This window comes from Chrysochloris asiatica, unplaced genomic scaffold, assembly GCF_000296735.1.
Source record: "Chrysochloris asiatica unplaced genomic scaffold, ChrAsi1.0 scaffold00249, whole genome shotgun sequence".
Classification (NCBI taxonomy): domain Eukaryota; kingdom Metazoa; phylum Chordata; class Mammalia; order Afrosoricida; family Chrysochloridae; genus Chrysochloris; species Chrysochloris asiatica.
In genome coordinates, this window is record NW_006408767.1 from 2153042 (window position 1) to 2177153 (window position 24112).

At 35.7% G+C, this 24112-nt stretch overlaps 1 protein-coding gene across 1 annotated transcript in view; it reads left to right on the forward strand.

The window, feature by feature from the left end:
• Positions 1 to 24112, forward strand: part of KMT2C (lysine (K)-specific methyltransferase 2C) — a 364954-nt gene that overhangs the window by 295260 nt on the left and 45582 nt on the right. The window contains exons 39-45 of the mRNA XM_006873669.1: positions 4178 to 4256; positions 6045 to 6108; positions 7894 to 8126; positions 13977 to 15686; positions 20292 to 20504; positions 23443 to 23584; positions 23719 to 23866. Of these exons, the coding sequence (XP_006873731.1) occupies positions 4178 to 4256; positions 6045 to 6108; positions 7894 to 8126; positions 13977 to 15686; positions 20292 to 20504; positions 23443 to 23584; positions 23719 to 23866 (2589 nt within the window). The remainder of the gene's footprint in view (positions 1 to 4177; positions 4257 to 6044; positions 6109 to 7893; positions 8127 to 13976; positions 15687 to 20291; positions 20505 to 23442; positions 23585 to 23718; positions 23867 to 24112) is intronic.

Consider the following 24112-nt stretch of genomic DNA (forward strand, 5'->3'; position numbering starts at 1 on the left):
TGAACAATAGGTATTATAAATAGTTCATTGTCATTAATTTCATAGTAAATATAATAGAGCATAATTGATAGGCTTGAAAGATTGACTGGATTAATCAGGAAATTCAAAGTATTTACGTGTGAGCACTTTTAAATATCTTTAGAATTAATTGATAATGTTAACTAAGAGATCCTTTGGACAGAGCTCTTTCATCCTGAAGAGATGAAGATGAAAAGATAAGCAGAAAAATAGAAATGGGACTGTTTGTATTGAGAAAAGATTATTTGAGACTCTCAATTTTAAGGGATTTTTTGTTTTTCTTCCATTAAAAAGAACAACACAGAGTGGGTAAATAGGATTTTGTGGTAAAGATACTAAGTGATTAAGGTCAATGTGGATTTAGCTCTTAAAATTTTTTTTCAAAAATTTACAAACACAATGAAGTAGTCTTTGATGGTTAGCAAGTATGGAAGGGTAAATCATTAACTAGAGCACTAGACACAGTTAACTTGGGGAAGTGAAAAGCATTATATAGTAAAGGAGGAGGGTGGCCCAAGATGACCAAGGCAAAGGAAGATACTAGTAAATATGTAAGCATAGAAAACAACAGAGGTAAATACTGTAGCATATACAATGCTGGAATAGTAATAAACAGTATCTGCAAGGATATTTATAGATACGCATGCAAGCTAAACAGACGGGAGAAGATGGATGGGAGTCCATCCTTAAGTATGTATGCATTTGGCAAAGAACATTTCTTACATATGTACTTACATGTGTTGCAAATACATACAAAGATTATAGTAGTAGGCAAAGTTCTGAAAATTTTTTATCCGTAACCACACATCTTGAGGGAATGAGTAATCAGGCTGGGTACTTATGTGGCCATAGTCTTGGGGAAACATCTAGCTCAGTTACCATATGTAATGTACAAAAACAATGTTATACAACCTACTAAGGTGAGAAGCAACTGAGGCCTTAAAAGCTTGTTAGCTGCCATCTAAGATGCAGCTATTGATCTCTCCTATTCCAGAGCAAAGCAGAATGAAGAAAATCAAAGATTGAGGGAAACAATTAGCCCAAAGAACTAATGGACAATGCAAACCTCAGTCTCCACTACCATGAGAGCCTAAGAACTAGGTGGTACTTGGCTACCAACACTGACCAGTCTGATCGGAATTACAATATGAGGTCCTGAACAGAGAGGGAGGAGAAAAAATGTAGAGCAACATTCAGAATCATAAAAAAGATCAGCATTAATGGTCTGATAAGAGAGTGTTGGAACCCCGAAGTCTGTGACACACTCTTCTCAAGTCTGGAACTGAACTGAACCCTGAGGATAAACTTGCTGCCGAGCAATAGACAGGGCTTTAAAATAAGGATACCAGGGAGGAATGTACTCTTCAGTACAGTCAACCATATGTACTCTAAAATACAGAGACTAAAAGGACAGCACTTGGGTCAAAGATAAAACTTCTAAGCCAGGTAGAGACCGGAAAGACGGCAGATTGGAAATGGTGTATATGCATATGTACTTGTATTTTTGCTAAGCAACATGCATCATTCTCATGTGTATTGCTGTTCAAGAACTTCTATCAGTGGAGTCACTTTGAACATAAATGCAGTAACTTGGTGGAAAACTGAAAGAAAAAAAGGAATCTAGATAGTATAGAATTAAATACAAAGTCCCCTTCAATTTAAAATAAACTTGGTACATCAAAGGAACTTAAAACCCATAAGGGGTACAGTGTGTGTGTGTGTGTGTGTGTGTGTGTGTTTTGTTTTTTTTTCCTATTGCTGAGATACTAGGTAAACAGTTTTGAAACATTGTTGACATTCACATGATTTCTGATGACTTTCATTATGAGCAATGTTTATTTAAAACTTTTAATATGGACCTTGGAATTAGAACCTTTTTTAGCATCATGTCTATACCAATTAGACATACACTGATAAATGAGTCATGCCTAAGGCATGCTGGAATCTTGGTGTGTCACTGTAAGATCAGCACTGGACTGCTAACCATAAGGTCGACAGTTCAAACCCACCAGCTGCTCCTTGGAACCCCTATATAGGGTCTCTGTGAGTTGGAAACAACACAACAACAAGGCATACTGTTTGCTCTTTGTTGAATGTTTCAAGGATATATGATAGGTTTATGAATGCTTAAAAAATATGTGCTATAGCGTAGTGGTTACGAATCGGGCTGCAAACCTTAGGGTCAGCGGTTCAAAACTACCAGCTGTTCCGTGGGAGAAAAATGAGGCTTTCTGCTCCTGTAAAGATTTACAGCCTCGGAAACCCTGTACAGGGTCGCTATGGGTCAGAACCGACTCCACAGCACATAACAACAACAGCAACAACGTTTAATGAGGGCAATAAGTAGTGAAGGATATTTGGATTAAGAGATACTTCAGGTGAGAACTGTAGCAGGGTAGGGGATAAAAGTATAAATTTTGAACTTTAGTACTATTTATATACTAATGTGGAGTCCTGGTGTGGCACTGTGGGATAAAGTACTGGGCCACAAGGTCAGTTTGAACTGCAAGGTGAGTGGTTCAAACTCACCAGCTGCTTTTTGGAAATCTTAGAGAGAGTCCAACTTGACAGCACTTAACAACGAATACTAATGTACAATACTTGGACTATATTTTGGAAATTGTGTTGCATGTATCTTGATATGTTTAAAGCATCTGGTAATTCAAGAAAAAATGTTATCATATAAGCAGTGATGTAGATTTCTCTATATGTACTTGTATTGCTGCAAATATATCCAAAGATAGAGTACAGTGTACATGGGGCAAAGTTTTGAAAACTTCTTACCCATAACCAAACATCTTGAGGAAATGAGTCACAGGACTTGGGTACTTAAGGCCATAGGAACATCTAGGTCAATTGACATAGCATATAGTTCACAAAAAACAAATTGTAATTTTAATTAGAATACAGAAAACATTTTTCCAAATACTTTAATCATAAAGATTTTTCTTCTTTCAGATGTTGTTCCATTTACATGCGCATTAGCTATTGTTGTTAAGTGTCATTGAGTCATTTCTGACACATTGTGATCCTTTTTAGGGTATTAGAGAAGTGGCTGGTGGATTTGAACCCCCAACCTTGCATTTAGTAGTCCAGCGTCTAGCCCATAGCGTCATACTAGGACTTATAATAAGGGATGTATATTTATAATTATAAATTAATGATGCTGCTTAATTGAAATATATATGTTGTTTGTTTTGAAATACAAAATTCTAAATTACCAATTATTTTTTAAATAAATACTGGAAAAAAGAAAAAAAGTTTATGAATTTATTCAGTAAACCTTAAGTCTTTATTACCTTATCCTTAAGATTTGAGTTACTGTAACTTTATTTTAAACTACATTAAGACATAGAGCAGAATAAATCTTTAGAATCAGACTTGTGGTGGTGGGGCTATGCCTTTGTGTTGGTTCTGACACTTAACAACCCTGTCTAGGGCTTCCGAAACTATCAATCTCAGAACCAGAAGGACTCATTTTTCTCCCACAGAGTGGCTGGTGGATTCATACTGCTGACCTTGTGGTTAACAGCACAATGCATAACCCACTGCAACCAGGGCTCCTTAGAATCAGATTAGTTGCCTTCTTATCTCAACCTCACTATTTCATGTGGAAAAAGTTAATCTGTCTAAATCTTCATTTGTTGTTGTTACATGCCATCACCAAGTTGGTTCCAACTCATAGCAACCCTGTATAGGGTTTCCAAGGAGTGACTGGTAAATTTGAATTTGATCCACCAACCTTGTGGTTCAAACCAACTTTGTGGTCTACTGCTTATCTACAGCTCCATGCCAGTACTCTTATAGTCTTTGTTGTTTTGAAGTGCTGTCGATACAGTTCTGACTCATAGTGACCCTGTATACCAGCTGGCAAGTTTGAACTGCCAACCTTGTGGTTTGCAGTCCAGTCCTGATCCTCCAGCGCCACACCAGGAGTCTCTGTAGTTGTAAGTAAAATGAGGATACTGAGAGTACACACTTTATAGAGGTACAGTGAGGGTTAAATGTGCTTGCTAGACACAAAAATAAATGGAGATTTAGTCAGTATTTGATGAGGAATATGTTACTGTTCTCATCTTCCCTGGAGCAGAAAACTTTTAAGTACTGAAAATATCTTCCAAATGTTCCTTATTTGATACTTAGTGCTTCCTTTTCACAGGTTCCCCTTTATGGGTCAGTCAGTGACTGGAACACAGAACAGTGAAGGCCAGAGTCTCATACCTCAGGCAATGACTCAGGTAATTCTGCTTGTAATGGTCACTTTAGAACGCTGTGTGATTCTCAACGTATTTGACTGTATAGCGAGACCACTTCTAAAAAGTGGTGGTAGACTTAGAGCGCTGGCAAGTATATTACTAAATCAGCAGAAATAGGCGGTTTTGGTTTGTTTAGGAAGACTAATTAAATGTTGTGAAAACTTGGTTACAATTTCTGGATATACTTAATGACAGAAAATAACCTAACTAGAAACTAACTGTTTTTTGGTGTTTAGATTTGTGCTTGGGTTCCTTTTTTTTTTTTTTAAACTTTCTTAGACATTTATATATCCTGAAATTTGGAATTGATTTGTTAAGTTTAAAATGTAACTGGCTATAGAAGTGTGAGACCCTGTCCGGGGAGACAGTGACACTAGGGATGGAGGCAGAGACAATGACGTGGACAGAAGGAGCGGCTGGGGACTTGACTCGGAGGGAGAAGCGCTATGTGCTGGCGGCCAGGTGGCAGGCGCGTGGGGTGTACCCTTTGGCTGTTTGATGATGCATGCAGCGAATTGTGATCATTGCAATGAATAAAATACGATAGGGTGAATGTAAAGATAATGTTCACCCATGTAAAACTAACACATAATTCACAATAAAAACCTAAATGGAAAGTTATGATTATAATAATTTTCTTTAGATATAGGTAGTCCTGTTCTACTTACTCCTTGGAATAGTTTAGCTAGTAGTCATATTTAATTGAAAATATATAAATGGAACGGTGTTCTTCGTGTCAGATAATGCCCAGGAAAGTAGAATTGCTCATTTCATATAATTTCTCCAGTAATTCATTCTTGTTTTAGCATCTCTCTCAAAGAAATGTAGGATTTCCTTTTCTGCCCAGTTAGTTATACTTCAGATTTACTATCCTGATAACCACATTCCTTTCATTATTAAAAGAAGAAAGAGATACCATCTGACATGAGAAGGAAAGCATAGGCTTTGTAGTTGAATTGAAGAAAAAAGTTGAACCGTGAATTTACTGTGTAACATTAGTCAAGTTCTTCAGCCTCTGATTTTGGCTCTGTTAAATAACATACCACCTACTTTGCAGTATTATGTAGTACATTCTATTTCCTATTATCATGTATAACCACTGCATATAGCTGATGTCTAACAGAACTTACAATAATTGTGTAAACATACTAGACTTTCACCAGGGAATTATGAGATTAATAAAAATTCAATTAAGTTCTGTCAAGTCAATTCCAACTCATAATAACCTTGTATAGTGTTTCCAAGGAGCAGCTGGTGGGTTTGAACCACCAATCCTGTGGTTAGCAGTCCTTTGTTTATCCTATAGTGTCATATATTCCCATGTAATAAATAATACAAGTAGGAAATAATACTAATATTTATAATTCATGTACTTTTAGTTGTGCATTTGATTCTTGTTATACATAACTTGATGTTGTAGAGTACAGAAGAAATCAGATAAACTTCATCAAAAAAACAGATAGAGACATGAACTCTAGAATATTAGCAGTTATAAACTTGCCCTGGAATTCAATTTCTGAAGAATATAATGATTTAAGCATAAATGTTACTTAACTGAAACCTAGTAAATAGTTCAGGCATCGTTTTCAGAAATTATGTTGTTTTCACTAAATTCAATCTACTTTTTAATGAAAATTCAAGCTTTATAAAATTGAAGTGTTTCATTTTTCCCTTCCATTTCATTTTGTTTCATAATTTTTAAAATTAAAGTTATTTTCGTCTTTAACTGAAATGTGGAATAAAACTATTTATAAATTTTACTTATTTTAGGATGGCAGTATAACACATCAGATTTCTAGGCCTAATCCTCCAAATTTTGGTCCAGGCTTTGTCAGTAAGTATAAATCTAATAAGTTATGCGTTTTCTGGGGATTGCCTGTTTGCACTCTTGTGTTCTTTTAAAAACTTGTAGTTAGTTTATTTTAGGCCTAAGTGCCCGCATCTTTATCAAACATCACTGCCCTGTTAGGTCATCTTTTCTTCAAGGCATGTATTTTCAATGCTTTTTTCTCTGTGCATGAAGAGTTATAGTTAGAAATCAGTATTTTAATATAGAAAAATCATCTTCCCAATTCTCTTAAATATTATTATTGCTATTGCTTTTGAATATGATTGGGTACTTTTACAGACTGTAGAATTGCACCACTTCTTGCTCTAAAGGCTACCTTCCTAGAATGACAAGGACACAAAATGGGAAAAGCAAAGGGAATATGCTTAGAAATAAGTTGGGTTAGCAGCATGGTGTGAAGGTCAAGTATGCGTTACACCATTGAATCTAGTTATCTTCAGGGGTCCCAATGTGGTTCAGGATAATAGTTAAAGTTCTCCCCAAACTAAACCTTTCTGAAATCTTCAGACTGTTTAGCTAACTTTTTTTTCACCATTATTTTTCATTTTGCTCACCTCTGCTCTCCTGGTTCCAGAAACCAGAAAGGCTTTCCTTGCGGTAGGTCTCATTCTACCAGAAGCAGAACTTCTGAAATCTTGTGAAAAAGCCTGTTCTTAAAAAATGCCCTTCAAATTTAGCAGAATAGTTTTCAAGTTCATACATAACTGCAACTTCTGGGTTTAGGAACAAACCCAAAGTGTGACCTTTTGTAATACCCCCTGCATTAATTATGATTTTAATTTGAATACATATTTGCATTAAAACAAGGAAACTACTATAACCAACTGGCTTTTTCTGGCTTTATTGTGCCCATTGGCTTTGGTTGGATTCTTAATGTATGACAATATTCTGTTATCATTGGTGTTATTTTTCAACAAATGTCCTTTCTAGAATTGTATTAATTCATTGATTTGTCTTGTAGTGAATCAAAAGGTGTATTTAGAATTTCACTACCATAAAATGACTTTTTTAAAAATTAGTATCTGTGTAATAAAGTGCCCTTATAAAATAAAGAATATGATACAAGATAAAGAAAGATAGCTATCTATGATGATATTAACGGCAGTTATAAAACTGGGAAATATTTTACTTGATAAATTATGACCTCCCTTTGCTTATTTATAGAACTATAAATCATAAAATTGGTAAAAATTACCAATGTTTTCAACATGTGAATTTCTTCTAAATAAAACATAGTCCTTTCTAAAATAGTTGGGTGTTCTCCTTTCTGTTTAGGATCTTTATTCACTGTAAAGATATTAGGAAATCTTATAATCTAAAGAAAATTAGCATGGGAAATGATGATTTAATCTATGCTCTAGCTGTTAAAAGACTGTGTCGTAGTTTTGTTGAAACAACTGTCTCTTCATAATCTCTTAAATTGAACTGATAAAATTATGATATAACTTAATAGTTTGGGTTAGAGACTTTGATAGTTCATTAGATAAAACATTTCAGTAGATAAAAATATTCTCCTCTAAGGTTAGATTTAAAGTATTTGGAAATATTTATTGTCCTAAAAATATGCATTCTTTGGCTTTCAAAATTACTTAACCTAAAATCTACTTTATAGTAGCATATTAGTCTGACATTTAATGCAGTGTTTTAAAGTAATTTATTTCTGAGACTATGGCGCAATTGCATTTTCTTTAAAAATGGATTTATTTGACTTTTATAATTATGGAATCTTTAGGAAACTAACACAAATGAACTTAAAATGTTTTTCTTCAGATGACTCACAGCGTAAACAATATGAAGAATGGCTTCAGGAAACCCAACAGCTTCTTCAGATGCAGCAAAAGTATCTTGAAGAACAAATTGGTGCACACAGAAAATCTAAGAAGGCCCTTTCAGCCAAGCAACGTACTGCGAAGAAAGCTGGGCGTGAGTTTCCAGAAGAAGATGCAGAACAACTGAAGCATGTTACTGAGCAGCAAAGCATGGTTCAGAAACAGCTGGAACAGGTAATATGTGTGCAAAATAGAAACTGTCAGTAATTGATGAGTAGAATTTTATTGTCATTCATTAATATAGGATTGATCATTAGTGTCAAACAGCATATAAAAAGCACAGGCCTGAGAACTGTTCTTGACAGAAGGAATAGCAGTGCCAGTCCTTACCTGAAACTAATAGTCACACAGTATGTACTTCTTAAATTCCATTGAAAAGATCAACTCTCATAATTCTGATTTGAAGAACAGGTTTCGTATTCTTCAGCATCCTTGATATAGTTACGAATATTAAGTTATTATTCCTATACCAAGAAATCACTGTGGAATGCCCATGTTGCTACATCATTTGAGAACCTTTAGCTTTTCTGAGGAATCCTGGTGGGTGTTGTAAGGTAAGCACTAAATTGCTGACTACAAGGCCAGAGATTCAAACCCACCAGACACTATTCAGAAACTCTAAACAGGGTTGCACTGAGTCATAACCGACTCCATGGCACTTTTTTTTTAAAAAAAAAAAGAACAACAACAACAAAATGCTTTTCTGAGATCAAAAGATTTAGGTTGAAACAAAAATCATAGTCTCCAGAAGTGTCTTTTCACTTGAGTTGACCTTTTCTTTTATCATTTACTTTCTTCTCCCTAGTTTCTAGTGAAATTCATATAAAGCGTTTGAGCCACTCTGGTTCTTTTTCGTGGAATATTTTTTCCCTTCTAAATGTTTTAATCTTAAAATTCATTGGTATATTTTATTAAAGGACTTCTTCCTGAAACAAAACATTTTGCTGTGATCTTCCATTTTAAAGTAAATGTTTCTCAGTGTTTTCAAAGTGAAATAACATTTACATCTATAAATAAGTAACATTTAAAACTTATTTAAAATAAAACTTTTTGCTTTTGTGAATAGTGCTGCAGTGAACATGGCTGTGCATATATCTAGTCAAGTCATAGTGTATTTTCTTGGCATATATACCAAGTAGAGGGATTGCTGAGTCATACGGTATTTTAATTTCCAACATTTTTAGACAGCGCTTATACCCTTTTCCACAGTGGTTGAACCATTTACATTCCCACTAGCAGTGTAGGAAGGTCCCTGTCTCCATACCCTCACCAGCATTTCTTGGTTTTTTTAAACTTTGGTATTAATGGTGGAGTAAGGTTTTGCTCATTGTTTTGCTTTGTATTTCTCAAATGCCTAATGATCATGAGCATTTCTTTATATGTTTGTTGGTCACCTGAATGTCTTTCTTGGTGAAGTATCTATTCATACCTCTGCCCATTTTTTTTTTGTTTTAATGTTTTGTTGTGAATTATGTGATAGTTTACATGGGAGACCTCTGCCCATTTTTAAAATTGGATTATTTGTCTTCTTCTTGTTGAGGTGTTAAAGTGCTCTATAAATTTTGGAGAGTAGTCATATATCTGATAGGTCATTGGCAAACATTTTTTCCCAGTCTATGGGTTCTCTTTTTTACTCTTTTGGTGAAACACTTTGATGCACATAAATGTCTCATTTATAGGAGGACACAGTCATCTATTTTGTCTTCTGTTTGTGTTTTCAGTTATATTTGGTAGTGTGTTTATGCAATATATCAAAGTTCCTGAGTCTGCCCTAGTTTTTGATGATCTGTATAGTCTTAGGTTTTACATTTAGGTCTATAATTCACGTTTACTTCATTTTTGTATGTGGTGTAAGATACGGCCCTTACTTCCTTTTTTTGCAAATGGATTTCCAATTTTGCCAGCACCATTTGTTGAAGAGACTTTCTTTTCCCCAGATAATGCATTTTGGCCCATTGTGAAAGATCAACTTACCATAGGTGGATGATTTACTTCACAGTTCTCAATTGATCTGTGTGCCTTTCATTTTACCAGTACTGGGCCATTTAGACAACTGTGGCTGTAGTTTTGAGACTAGGAATTGAGAGACCTCCTGCTTTGTTCTTTTTTTAATAATTCTTTGTTGATCTGGGGTCTCTTTAATGTTGGTGATTAGGGTTTCCATTTCTTTAAAGAATGATGTTGGAATCTGGATTGGAATAGCATTATAACTATAGATAGCTTTGGGTAGTTTTGACATTTTCACAGCATTAAGTCTGTCCATGAGCAGGGTATATTATTTCATTTCTGCAAATATTCTTGATTTCTTGTTTTATAATTTTCTTTGTATAGGTCTTTCATTTCTCTGATTAGATTTATGCCCAAATAATTCATCTTTGGGGCGGCTGTTGTAAATGCTGTTGCTTTCCTGATTTCTTTTTCAGAGCACTTTTTATTGGTATAAAGGAATCCAACTGATGTTGGTATGTTAATCTTGTGCCCTGCCACTTTGCCGGCTCTGCCAATGAGTTCAGGTAATTTTCTTGCAGAGTCTTTGGGATTTTCTAAGTGTAGGATCTTATCATCTGCAAGCAGTTTTGTTTTTTTCTTTGCCAATTTGAATGTCTTTAATTTCCCTTTCTTGCCTTATAGCTTAGGCTGAGACTCCCAGTACAGTATTCAATAGGAGTCATGATAAAGGGCATCTTTGTCTAGTTCCTGTTTGTGAGGGGAATGACTTTAGTTTCTCACTGTTGAGAGTGATGTTGGCTGTTTGTTTTGTATTGTTGTTGTTGTTATGTGCCATGGAGTCAGTTCCGACTCATAGCGACCCTGTCACAGGGTTTCTGAGGCTGTTAATCTTTATGGGAGCAGAAAACCTCATCTTTCGCCTGTGGAACAGCTGGTAGTTTCGAACTGCTGACAGTGCAGCTTCCAGCCCAATTCGTAACCACTGTGCTACCAGAGCTCCTTTTGTTTTGTATAAATGCTGTTAATTGAGGAATTTCTCCTCCTTATACCTATTTTGTTGAGTATTTTTATCAGGAATGAGTGTTGGATTTTGTCAAATGTCTTTTTCTGCTTGAATTGATAGGATCATGTTATTTTTTTATGCTTTGCTTTATTTATGAGGTGGATTACTTTGATTGGTTTTTAATTGAACCATCCCTGCATGCCTGTTAGGATTTCCACTTTTTTCACATGTATTGTTGGATTCTATTCGCTTAGGATTCTGTGTTCATGAGGGATATTGCCCTATAATTTTCTTTCTTAGTGATGTATTTGCTTGGTTTTAGTATCAGAGTTAATGTTTGCTTCATAAAATGAATTTGGGAGTTATTTATCCTTTTTTGTATTATGGAGTAGTTTGAATAGAATTGGTGTTAGGTTTTCTCTGAATATTTGGTAGATTCACCAGTAAAGCCATCTTGGCCTGAACTCTTTTTAGTTGGAAGTTTTTTAATGATTTGATCTATTTCTTTGCTTATTCTAGGCCTCATCGGCTTATCTACTTCAGCCTGTGTTAGTTTAGGTAGGTTGTGTGTTTCAAGAAATTTGTCCCTTTTTTTCTAGGTTTTCAGATTTATTGGAGTACAACTGTTCATAATATTCAGTTATTATCCTCGTTATTTCTGTCGGTTCTGTTGTGATGTCACATCAATCATTTCTTATTTGTGTTATTTGTATCTTCTTCTCTAGTATGTTTGCTAATGGTTTATGGATTTTTATTAATTCTTTCAAAGCACCAACCTCTTGTTGATGCTACGTTTTTTTATTTATATCTGCTCTACCTTTTATTCTTCTGAAGTAGGCTTATCTGCTGCTCTTTTTCTAATTGTTGGAGATGTGTGGTTAAGGTGTTGATTTGGTTCATTCTTCTTTTTGGATGTGTGCATTTATTGCAGTAAATTGCCCTTTAAGCATTGCTTTTACTGAGTCCCAAAGGTTTTGGTAAGTATGTTTTCATTCTCATTTGACTCAGGAAGTTTTTTGTTTCTTTTTTTTTTTTTTTTTTTTTTTAAATCAACCTTTTCATTTTACACACGTCTATGAAAAGGCTTCAAAAAGTTCATGGATATTTCTTTTCAAATTGGCTGTTCCCTCCTCAATAGAGACATAGATTCAAGAAAATATTTTTTTTTTTTTTTTTTTTTTTTTTTTTTAAATCTGTTTCCCACACTGTGTTGTTCAGTTTCCATGTATTTCATGGTTTTTTTCTTAATCTTTCTATTGTTGATTTCTAATTTTATATAGCATTGTGATCTGAAAAGATGCTTTATAGTATTTCTATGCTTTTAAATTTGTTGAGGTTGCTTTGTGACCTAACATATGGTCTATTCTGAAGAAGTTCCGTGTTCAGTGGAAAAGAATGTATGTTGTACTGTTGTTGAGTTGAGTACTCTGTATCTGTGTATGAGGTCAAGTTGATTGTGTTGTTTAGTTCCTCTGTGTCTTTGTTGAATTTATAGTTCTGTCATTTATCAAAGATGGTATATTAAAATCTATTATTGTAGGTGAGTCTTATTTCTTTGTTTAGTTCTATTAGAGTTTGATTTATATGTTTTAAGGCTCTTTAATTGGAGACATAGATATTTATTCTGGTTATATCCTCATGTTCAACTGACCCCGTAGTCATGTGTAATATCCGTTGTCTCTTATGCTGGATTTTGCTGTAAAGTCGTGTTTTATCAGAGATTAAGATTGCCACTCCTATTCATTTTTTATTACCAATAGTTTGATGTGTTTTTTCCACCCTTTGATTTTTAGCCTCTTTCTGTTTTTGTGTGTAAGATGTCTCTTGTAAACAGCATATTGAAGGATCCTGTTTTCTTAGCATTCTGCTACTCTCTTTCTCTTGACTGGTGCATTTAATCCATTTACATTTAGTGTAATTATCGATAGGTATGAACTGATTGCTGTCATTTTGTGAGTCCATGATACTTTAATCACCTCATATGCCTGTGAAAGTGGGACAATAAATAAGACTGTAGAAAAATCCATGTATTAGAAATACAGTATTGTCAAAGAATAGTGGAAGTACCATAATCTGCCAGAAGAACAAACACATCCGTCTTTGTTTATTCTAAGAAGCAGCCATAAGGTTTCTTGGAAGAAAGGGTTGTGAGACTTCATCTCTCATACTTTGGATGTGATTAACAGTAGGGACCAGTCCCGAAGACATAAGGCTTGGTAAAATCAAAGGTCAGCAAATAAAAGGAAGACCCAGATGAGAGGGATTAACATGGTTGTTGTATCAGTGGGATCAAACATAACAATTGTGAGGATGGCGCAGGACTGGGCAGTGTTTTGCTCTGTTGTTCATAGTGTCTTTATGAGCCAGAATTGACTCATTGACACCTAACAACAACAACTGGAAACTATTCAAAATATTACCTCAGAGCCTATATACATTTCAGAAAATGTAACTTGATTATAGTACCCGCTAAGTTCAAGAACTATTTTTAACTTAGTGAAGAAATGTGGTTGTATGTGCTAATGAAGTAGCCATTTATCTACCTCTTTTTACAATATTTTACAACTTTTATTTTTAAAACATGAAGTTTTTAACATGTTTAAGTGCTTAAGGGAGTTAAATCTCAAAGTTATTCTAATCTTACGTATTAGTCATTTTATTAGCATCAGAAGCATTTGCTTTCTGTGTAGTTTTGATTTACTGCTTTATCATAACTTTTTGGATGTGTAGTTTAAATAGTTTATCATGTCAGCAATGACATGTGTTTAATGTTTTTGTGTGTGTTTTTTTTAACTCCAAAAAAATATTTTTAGTATTTTCTGTTTGCTTCACTTAGAAGTTTTACAGATGCCTATGGAAAATTCCTATTGTAAGAAAATATTTAAATAGAAATATTTATTTGGCTAAGATTTATCATACATTTTTTTTTTTTTTTGGCCTTTGCTTACACAAAAAAGTTTTGCTTCTCAGTTTTAATTGCCTTCTGTATAACCCTCTCCATTATCATCAGCCAGTATTTTAATTGGTTGTGTTTAACTTATGTAAATAAATGATTAATTTTATTATTGCAGATTCGTAAACAACAGAAAGAGCATGCAGAGCTGATTGAAGATTATCGCATCAAACAGCAGCAGCAGCAGTGTGCAATGGCCCCACCTACCATAATTTCTGGTGTCCAGCCCCAGCCACCCCTTGTTCCAGGAGCCACGACCCCCTCTATGACCCAGTCCAACTTCCCCATGGTGCCACAGCAACTGCAGCACCAGCAGCACACAGCAGTTATTACTGGCCATCCCAGCCCTGCCAGAATGCCTAATTTAACTGGTTGGCAGCCTAGTAATGCTCCTGCTCACTTGCCCCTCAATCCTCCTAGGATTCCACCCCCTATTGCCCAGATACCAATAAAGACTTGCACTGCAGCCCCAGGGACAGTGTCAAATGCAAATCCACAGAGTGGACCACCACCACGGGTAGAATTTGATGACAACAATCCCTTTAGTGAAAGCTTTCAAGAACGAGAGCGTAAGGAACGTTTACGAGAACAACAGGAAAGACAACGAATCCAACTTATGCAAGAAGTAGATAGACAAAGAACTTTGCAACAGAGGATGGAAATGGAGCAACGTGGCATGATGGGCTCAGAACTCAGTAGTAGGACATCTGTAGGCCAGATTCCATTCTATAGTTCTGACTTACCTTGTGATTTTATGCAACCTCCAAGACCCCTTCAGCAGTCTCCGCAACACCAACAGCAAATAGGGCAGGTTTTGCAGCAGCAGAGTATACAACAAGGATCTATGAATTCTCCCCCTACCCATACTTTTATGCAAACAAATGAACGAAGACAGTTAGGGCCTTCCTCATTTGTTTCTGATTCACAGTCAATCCCCTGTGGAAGTCCAAATTTTCATTCTGTTAAGCAGATGCGTGGAAGTCTTTCTGGTACCAACTTCCAGCAGTCCCAGGTGAGACCTCCTTTTACACCTGCATTACCGGAAGCACCCCCAGTAACTAACAGCGGTCTTCCATGTGGCCAAGACCCTACTCTAACCCATGGACAAAGTTGCCCAGGATCAAACCAGTCTCTCATTCAATTGTATTCTGATATAATCCCAGAAGAAAAAGGGAAAAAGAAAAGAACAAGAAAAAAGAAAAAAGATGAAGATACAGAATCTACCAAGGCACCGTCAACTCCCCATTCAGATGTAACTGCTCCACCGACTCCAAGTATTTCAGAAACTACCTCCACTCCTATAGTGAACACACCCAGTGAGCTTACTCAGCAAATGGAACAAGAGTCTGCAGAACCAGTAGACCCCCCAACCCCTACTACAGCAGTCAGCCAACTGTGCACAGAATCAGAAAACAAACTGCCCACTAGTGACTGTTCACAAGGAACTCCAAATCAACAGACTCATGGAAATTCAGAGACCGATAAATTCTCCATGGAAGTTCCTGCCAAAATTGGAGAGGTAAAATTAGAACTGTCTGAAACAGAGCAGTGCCCTGGCAGAGATGAACCTAAATTAGAGGAACAAACCAGCAATAATGTGGAAGAAAAAGCTGTAGCCCATCCTGTGTCTTCAGCTCAGAGCTCTCCTCATCCTGTTGGGGGCCCTGCTGCCAAAGGAGATACAGGGAATGAGCTTTTGAAACACTTGTTGAAAAATAAAAAGTCATCTTCCCTTATAAATCAAAAACCTGAAGGCAATTTTTGTTCAGAAGACAACTGTAGAAAGGATAGCAAACCAGTTGAGAAGCAGAACACAGCTGAAGGATTGGTAAGTTTAAATTGTGAAAATAACTTTTTTTTCTTGTTTTAAATTACAGTTACAGAAGAATAAATGCCAACAACTGTATTATTTTTGATGCTATTTTGTAATCTATGCTGAAGGACCATTTTTTATGTTTCTTAACTCTGTGGACCCATGTTTTGTTTTCTTAGTTTATTTATTTGGTTGACTTTTTTCTTTTTATAATTGTGGTTAAAGATAAAAAAACAAGTTGCCTTTTTAAGTGTGTAGTTCAGGAATACTAAATTCCACTCTCCATATTACGTCGTCATCACCACTATGTCCAAATGTTTTTCATCAACTCAGGCAGAAACTCAGCAATATTCTACCCATATAGTTGTCAGTATTCCACCTGTAGAATATTTATAGCTATAGATTATGTTATCACAGTATACACGTATCATAGTTTGCTTAATCTGTAAGTTCTGAAACTCAGGATTTGCTTTGTTTTCCTTTATATGAAGAGCTTAATTATAAATATACTTTTATAAGATTCCCTCTCCCTTCCCCTGATGCTCCCGCCCACCAATTTCAATTAATTTCCATGAGATATTTCCTAAACTGGAGTTTCTTGGACATAGGAACTGATCTGCTTGTTAGCTCTTAAGGGATATTGCCTCCTTGTCGTTCAAAAGCTATAGTGCTTCTCAAATTAGATTCTATGATTTTCATTTTTTTGTTGAATAGGGTGGAATGGTATTTAGTTGTCCAAATAAGATTTGTTCCTTTCTGTTTTCTCTTACTTGTCTGTTTGGCCATTCACTAGAGAGAGTGAGTGTTTGACCAGATAGATGTATGTAAGTTTTGTAAATGTTAGTGGATAAGCTTTTTCAGTCGTATTTTTCATGAGTTAATATGCGTAAGTGTCCAGCTCCATCTCTAGCCATTTCTTCCACTGTACCCTACGTCCCTAGGAATATCAAACTATTTGCAATCCCCTGATTTTCTTCTGACTTCACCCTTTTATCTATGGTCGTATGCTGCTGCCTCTACCTGCATCGCTCTCCCTGCTTGTATACATCTGGCCAACATCTTTTCATCTTGTAAAACTCAGTTCTGGAATCATCTTCTTCAAGATCCTGTCTCAACTCAGCCAGTCTTAAATATGTGTTGATGCCCTTTCCTTGTACTCACGTTGCACCTTCTGTAATACTGTTTGTTGTTGTTCAATGCTGTTGAGTCAATTTCAACTCATAGCGACCCCATGTATGCAGAGTAAAATTGCTCCATATAGTTTTCAAGGTAGTGACCTTGCAAAAGGCCTATCACATTACCAAGCTTATGTCCTGAGGCACTTTCAGGGTGGGTTCAAACTGCCAACCTTTCAGTAAACAGTTAAGCACTTGCTTTTTGCAGCATCAGTACTGTTTAATATTAATTAAATAGCTCCTTTAAGGGAATAGACTGACCATGTTGATATATTAATACCTAGCACTGTTTTTGGCATATAGTAGGTACTCCATGTATTGAATTAAATGCTACTAGTGATACATGCCAAAAAATAGAGAATGTTATGATAGAAAAAGAGACGAGATCAATTATTTATGTGTAAATGTTAGACACAGTGACATGTTCTCATATCCATTTGGGAGAGTGGCAAGTGATAGAGGCATTTATTAATAGGAGTAATGACTTCTTATCATAGATCCTAGGTGCTTTGCTATTGAGAGCATTTGCTCATATAGGGAATGTAATTGTTTTCTCATTCTACAAAGGGTAAAATCTGTTTATTTTCTAGTTGTACTTAAGGCACAAATGTTGTAGCTGTAGCTAAGTAGACTAGTTCTCTTTGTTAATTCTGTTTTCTCTTACATAAAATTGGGATTAGAAAAAAAAGATCTTATTAGTGGCGGAGTGCCTTATAAACTTTCAGAGGTTGGACAGTAATCATAGTAGTTGATATTTAGGAGTTTCTCAGCCTGGACAAAATCCAAGCTCTTCCACTTAAGGAATGTGACTTGGACAGATCATCCTTGTTGTTCCTCATCTCTAAAATAGGATTAATAATATTCCCTAGCTCACTGACCTGTTGCTGGGATTAAATGAGTTAAAATGTACTGAATGTAAAACATACACAATGCTTGCAGTTTTATAAAAAGCGCATATTTCTCAACTACCATTTACAAAACAGAAATTTGTGCTAAGGAATGTAAAATTCTAATATGCACAAAGATATAACCACAAGAATAGTTCCTACCCTCACTCTCCACAATAAAGAAAAAAATGAGAGGAGGAAACAGCCTGAAATCACGATAGTTGTTGGGGTAATTATATATGAGAGTGCTTGAAAAAGTTCATGAAACAAAGTAATGGAGTTTTTTCATGAACTCATTGAAGCTTTGCATATGTATGGACACTTTATAGCCATTTAAATTGTGTTATATGAGAATGTGTAATGACTTGGGAGAGAACACTGTTTTTGTGTTTGGTTTTTTTTAAAAATAAGTCAAGTTTTAAAAATGCTCCCCCCAAAAAATAGATAATTCAAAGAATAATACATTGTATGGTTTTTTAAAAGTTAATGTAAGATAGATAAGATTGACAATAGATAAATTAAAATACTATTTGCACTTCAAGCAGATTCACAGGTGATTTTTTTAATGTTATGAATTTTCTTTTTTAAAGTGTTTTTTGAGATGTAATAGCTCCTTTCTAGCATCATTATAAAGATTATTTATAATATCTATAAAGCACTAACTTAACAAAGTGCCTTTCCTATACATAATAAGTGTTGTACTATTTTAGTGTCTTAGTAAGCCAATGAGAATGTCTTTGGCCCTCAGTCTTCAGTCTTGACATCTCCAGGAGCTTTTCAAATGTGTATAATGTCTTACCCCACCACAGACTATTGGAACTGTGTGCTTTAGCTGTATTCCCAGGTGTGCATGTTAAGAGTATGAAGCACTGGCTCTAAGAGTCACCTGGAGGATCAAATTCAGTTGGTCTGGGATGGGGACAACAACTTTACATTCTAACAAGTTCCTTGGCTTTGCTCCTGCTCATGGTGATGGTGGTGGTGGTGGTGGTGGTGGTGGTGGTGGTAGTGTTCTGTGGAGTCATTTCTGACTCCTAGCAACCCTATATAGGGTTTCTGAAGCTGCAAGTCTTTAAGGGAACAGAAAACCTCATCTTTCTCCCATGGAGCATCTGGTAGATTCAAACTTCTGAACTTGTGAACCATTATACTATCAGGGCTCCTTTTGCTGCTGCTGCTGCTCCATAAACCAGAGTTTGACAACCAGAGCAATTGCTAATCAGCAATTTGAGCCTACTTCTACCTCTTCCACTTCTAAGAGCTAAGAATGGTTTTAAGACTTTTAAATGATTGTGTTAAAAAATCTGAAAAAGAGTAGTATTTTGTGACTTAAAAATTATATGCCATTGAATTTACAGTTGACCATGGATTAAAAAAAAAAAAATGTTTTTGGAACACAGCCATGCTTCTTCATTTATAAGTTGCCTATGGTTGCATTTTCTATATAAGGTAGAGCTTTGCAACAAAGGCTGTATGACTCAATGCATCCTAGAATGTTTACCAACCCCTTCTCTGGGCCATTTAGAATATATCTTTAAACTAGAACTTTTGAAACCCTCAAATAATCAGTGCATTGCAGTAAATTTTAGCAACTATAATTATACCAAAGTACTCTAAAGTTTAGAAATAATGGAATTTGGAAAATCATCCAGTTTTTTCTTTATAAATATTGATTACACAACCCATACAATCCTCTTCAAGGAGTAGCTTGATGCTGCCTCTTAACCATAAAATAAACATACAAAAAATGGATTTTATTTGCTGACATTTAGATCCTCTCCCACTGTCTTTTAAGTATAACAAGTACTCGTTGCTGTAGAGTCAATTCAGGGCAAGACCATGTGTGCAGAGTATAACTGTGCTCCATAGAGATTTTAAGGGTCTGACCTTTAAGTAGCCAGTCACCAGTCTTTTTCCTGGCACCTCTGGATTGGTTCAAGCTTCTAGCCTTTCTGTTAGTAGCCAGATGCTGTCATTGGCACCACGCAGAGACTTGATACTTTTAAATATGGCCATTATCTTTCAGTCAAGTGTATGCTTTTGAACCAATTTGAATAATCAGTATTGCTTTTATGTGAGTCTGTAAATTGTCTCAGTTGACCTTGTGTATCACCCAGTTCCTAAAGGGAGCAAAAAATAATGCACCACAACAACCACTGTGCAGACTCCACCACATTATTTGGACAGTAGCCCCATCCTCCAGAGCTATTAGAGAGCCAGGAGTAACGAGAGTGGGTCCTCAGCACTGGCATCAATAGGTTTAGACTTGCGGAGTAATACTGCATCTGAGGAAAAGTAGCCTTCTTTGGGAGTTCCCTTTTCTCAAGCTTGCAGCCTACTGATTTCAGTACTTAAGGATAATGTTTATAAAACAGGGATGATCTTCTCGAGGGGGAAAAAAAAATTGATCATCTGATGCCACTGTTTATCTTCTTTCATTCACTATTAGTACCCATGCAAGGGATATGATGAGTTCTAGGATTGCACTGGAACAGCATAAACTAAAAATCAAACATGTGAATAGTTCATTTATTTCTTAACCTTTCCAATTACATTAGCAAACTTTGGGGGCTCAAATGCAAGGTGGTTTTGGATGTGGCAACAACCAGTTGCCAAAAACAGACGGAGGAAATGAAACCAAGAAACAACGAAGCAAACGGACTCAGAGGACTGGAGAGAAAGCAGCACCTAGATCAAAGAAAAGGAGAAAGGATGAAGAGGAGAAACAAACTCTGTACTCAAACACTGATGCATTCGCCCACTTGAAACAGGTGAGTCTTTTGTAGCAGCTTCTTTAAAAATTCAAAGAAGTGAAAGGTCGAATGACTTTTCTACTCTATTAAACTTAGCTTTTTATTGTCATAATTTCCTAATTAAGGTAGAAAGTCACAAAGATTAAAAAAAAAAAAAATCTCAAAAAAGAACTAATAGATTGCCTGTTTCCAAGCAAAATTAATTCTTGTCTTATGGGCACCTAAAAATCACAGTAACAGATGGAATGGTCAAGATTTACTTAAATTCAAAACAAGCAGCCTAAGTAACATCCACATCAAGAAACAATCTGCCCCCATTGCATGTGAATCTGGAATCGAAGTGCAGCCGCTTGACTCTCCCCGATTGTAAAATAATCTATTCCTACACCTTTGTAGTTGTTACAAGAAGGTGGGAGAATACCATTAATAGTTATGGTGGTACCTAACCTCAGCTTTTGTCCCAATTCTTGAAGAGCAAAGATAAAGTGCTTTTCTTGTTAGATGTCTGCCCACATCCCTTCAGAACAGCCAAGAACATACCTTTTAAGTCTGCCTTAAAATTTCTGAAGTCTCTGTCACTCATTCTAGCATGTTCATAATTGGCATTTTTAAAAGTCTCATTTTTCTCAGACTTTAAGTTGCCTTGGGTCTTAGAAAAGTTGAGAAAAACAGCTTTGTTTGTTTATCATGTACATTACTCTTAAATGTGTTTTTTAATAGCAGCTCTCTCTGCTCCCTCTAATGGAACCAATCATTGGAGTGAACTTTGCACACTTTCTTCCTTATGGCAGTGGCCAATTTAATAGTGGGAATCGACTTCTAGGAACTTTTGGCAGTGCTACCCTTGAAGGGGTTTCGGATTACTATTCTCAGTTGATATACAAGGTATGTTTCTTTGCCAAGATGTTACATTACTTCATCTTTGGATACCATATCAGAATTGGTAGAGCTTATCTTCTTGATTTTAAGGCGCCTTGGTGGTGCAGTGGGTTAAGCATTGGGCTGCTAACCCCAGAAGGTCAACAGTTTGAACCCACACCCTGCAACACAGGTAGATGCTGAGGCAGTCTGCTTATGTAAAGACTTATAGCCTTGAAGCCCTATGGAGCAGTTTTACTCTGTCCTTAGGGTTGCTAGGAGTCCAAATAGACTCCAGCAAAAGTGGGTTGGGTTTTTACCTTCTTTTTGCATCTAGTTTACATCTAATCTAAGTTTGGTTAGGAACACTTCACTTGATAAAATTTTAACTTTTTGATGAACTTCTACATGAGCATTTAAAATTTTTGTATAAGTGAAAATATACGTTATGAAAAACATCCATTATATATTTCCAATGTAGAAGAAATACTTATTTCCTTAATACTTTGTAAACTGTTAAAATACTTCCAAATTTATAACAAACAGAAATTTGATCAGAAACTTAACCTGAAAAATGAAATTTAAAATTGAAGAAATGTATTTTGTCCACTTAGTCCTAATTTTAATGATGTACTCATTCTTAGCTAAGGAGTAGTGGGTTGCATGTCGGACTGCTGACGACAGTGTAAGCAGTTCAAATCCACTAGCCACTCCATGGGAGAACGAGGAGGCTTTCTGTTCTTGTAAAGATTTACAGCCTCAGGAACCTACATAGGGTCGCTATGAGTCAGAATCAACGTGATGGCAATGGGTTTGGTTTGGCTTCGATAATTCTTAGCTATAAAAATTTAATCAGACTAAAGGAGTCCTGGTGTGGCACTGTAGGATAAACACTGGACTGCTCACCGCAAGGTTGATGGTTCAAACCCACCAGCCACTCCTAGGAAACCCTATATGGGGTCGCTGAGTTGAAACCATCTCGACGGCACTCAACAACAACAACAAATCAAGTTTATCTTTTGTTACTGGTTTTCTACTAAAGTTGTAGCATCATGTGACAATTCTGTACTTAACTTCTGGCTTACATAAAAGATTATATTTGCAAAAATACTTTTGAGTATCATCACTTTCTGTGAGGAGGGCTTCTCTTCTTTAATATCAGTCTCTCTTTTGATGCTCCATTTGTTGTTCTTGTTGGCTTTTCTCTTCAGTTAGAACCTCCCATAATTCTTGCAGTGCCTTTTCTTTGTGATACAAGCTGTTCTCAAGCATCACTTCATTGTCTTCATGGAATTTTATCTTTGCAAGATTTGTCATTTCACCCTGTACTTTATTTGCATGATATTCCTGATAGATTTTAGTAATCCCTGAGAGACAGATTGGTGATAAATATTAAGGAGAGATGTTTGAAGAAGGGGACTACATTTTTTGATGACTATGTCATTTTACTAGAGTGCTTCAAAATGTTAGTGGAAAATTCCATCATTTTTAATTCCATTTTTTTCCACAAACATTTTATAGCTCCTTCATATTATTATGTTCACTACTTTGCTTTTTTGTTGTTGTTCCTTGAGATCTTGGCTAATCTAGATTTCAATATCTGTGATGTGACTTGCAGTTTATAGGTTTTGACCACAAATTCTCAAGTTTTATTCAAAAATAAAACCAGACATCTTAATGAGAATTTAATGAGAGGAATTTGTATTAAATTGATTGGTTGAATTTTATTTTAACCTTTTACTGGCTATAGCAGTGGAACATATAAAAAGAGTTATGGTAAAAAAAAAAAAAAAAAAGGTTATGGAGACATAATGAAAATTTGCTTCTCAGTTTCAAAATTAAATACTCAAGCTGGGAAAGTAAGTAGCAAATACATGTATAATATCCATAAGGTCATGAATATTTGTTCCAGTAAAAAACTTCCTGGCATTGTGTGTATATTTTTCTTCTTGGGATGCATGTAGGAATGAAGATACATCTTGATTACATTTTTGTAGCTTTGCTTCCATGTGCTAAAAAAATCACACAACTAAGTTTTAGCATAGTCTTTGCATATTTGTTCAGTAGCATATAATTGAAATTTTTTGGTCTCCTGCAGCAGAATAATTTAAGTAATCCTCCAACACCCCCTGCCTCTCTTCCTCCTACACCACCTCCCATGGCTTGTCAGAAGATGGCAAATGGTTTTGCAACGACTGAAGAGCTTGCTGGAAAAGCTGGAGTGCTAGTGAGCCATGAAGGTATGACTACAGCCTCCAAAATTTACTGCTTTAAGGAGTGTACCTTTGCTGGCTTTGTGTGGTGAACTGGAAATGCTACCCATATATCAACATTGACTGAATGCGCGTATGGTTTTGTGTTTTTGCTTTTCCAGTTACCAAAACTTTAGGACCTAAACCATTTCAGCTGCCGTTCAGACCACAGGACGACTTGTTAGCCAGAGCTATTGCTCAAGGCCCAAAGACAGTTGATGTTCCAGCTTCACTTCCAACACCACCTCATAATAATCAGGAAGAATTGAGGTGAAAGTTTCTTCTTCCATAAATATTTTTAGTTCACTTGTTATTTTATTATTTGAATGTACTTAGTATATAATGTTTGTGGAAATAATATATAAAAACATTTGGGGAGTAAAACCTGCTGATGATTTTTAGAATTTACGGTTTATAAAACATTCTTAATAGTTTTTTCTTAATAGTTTGATCTTATGTGAGGTAGAAAATTCAACAAACAATAATCAAAGAGAGATTATAAAACAATATTTTATA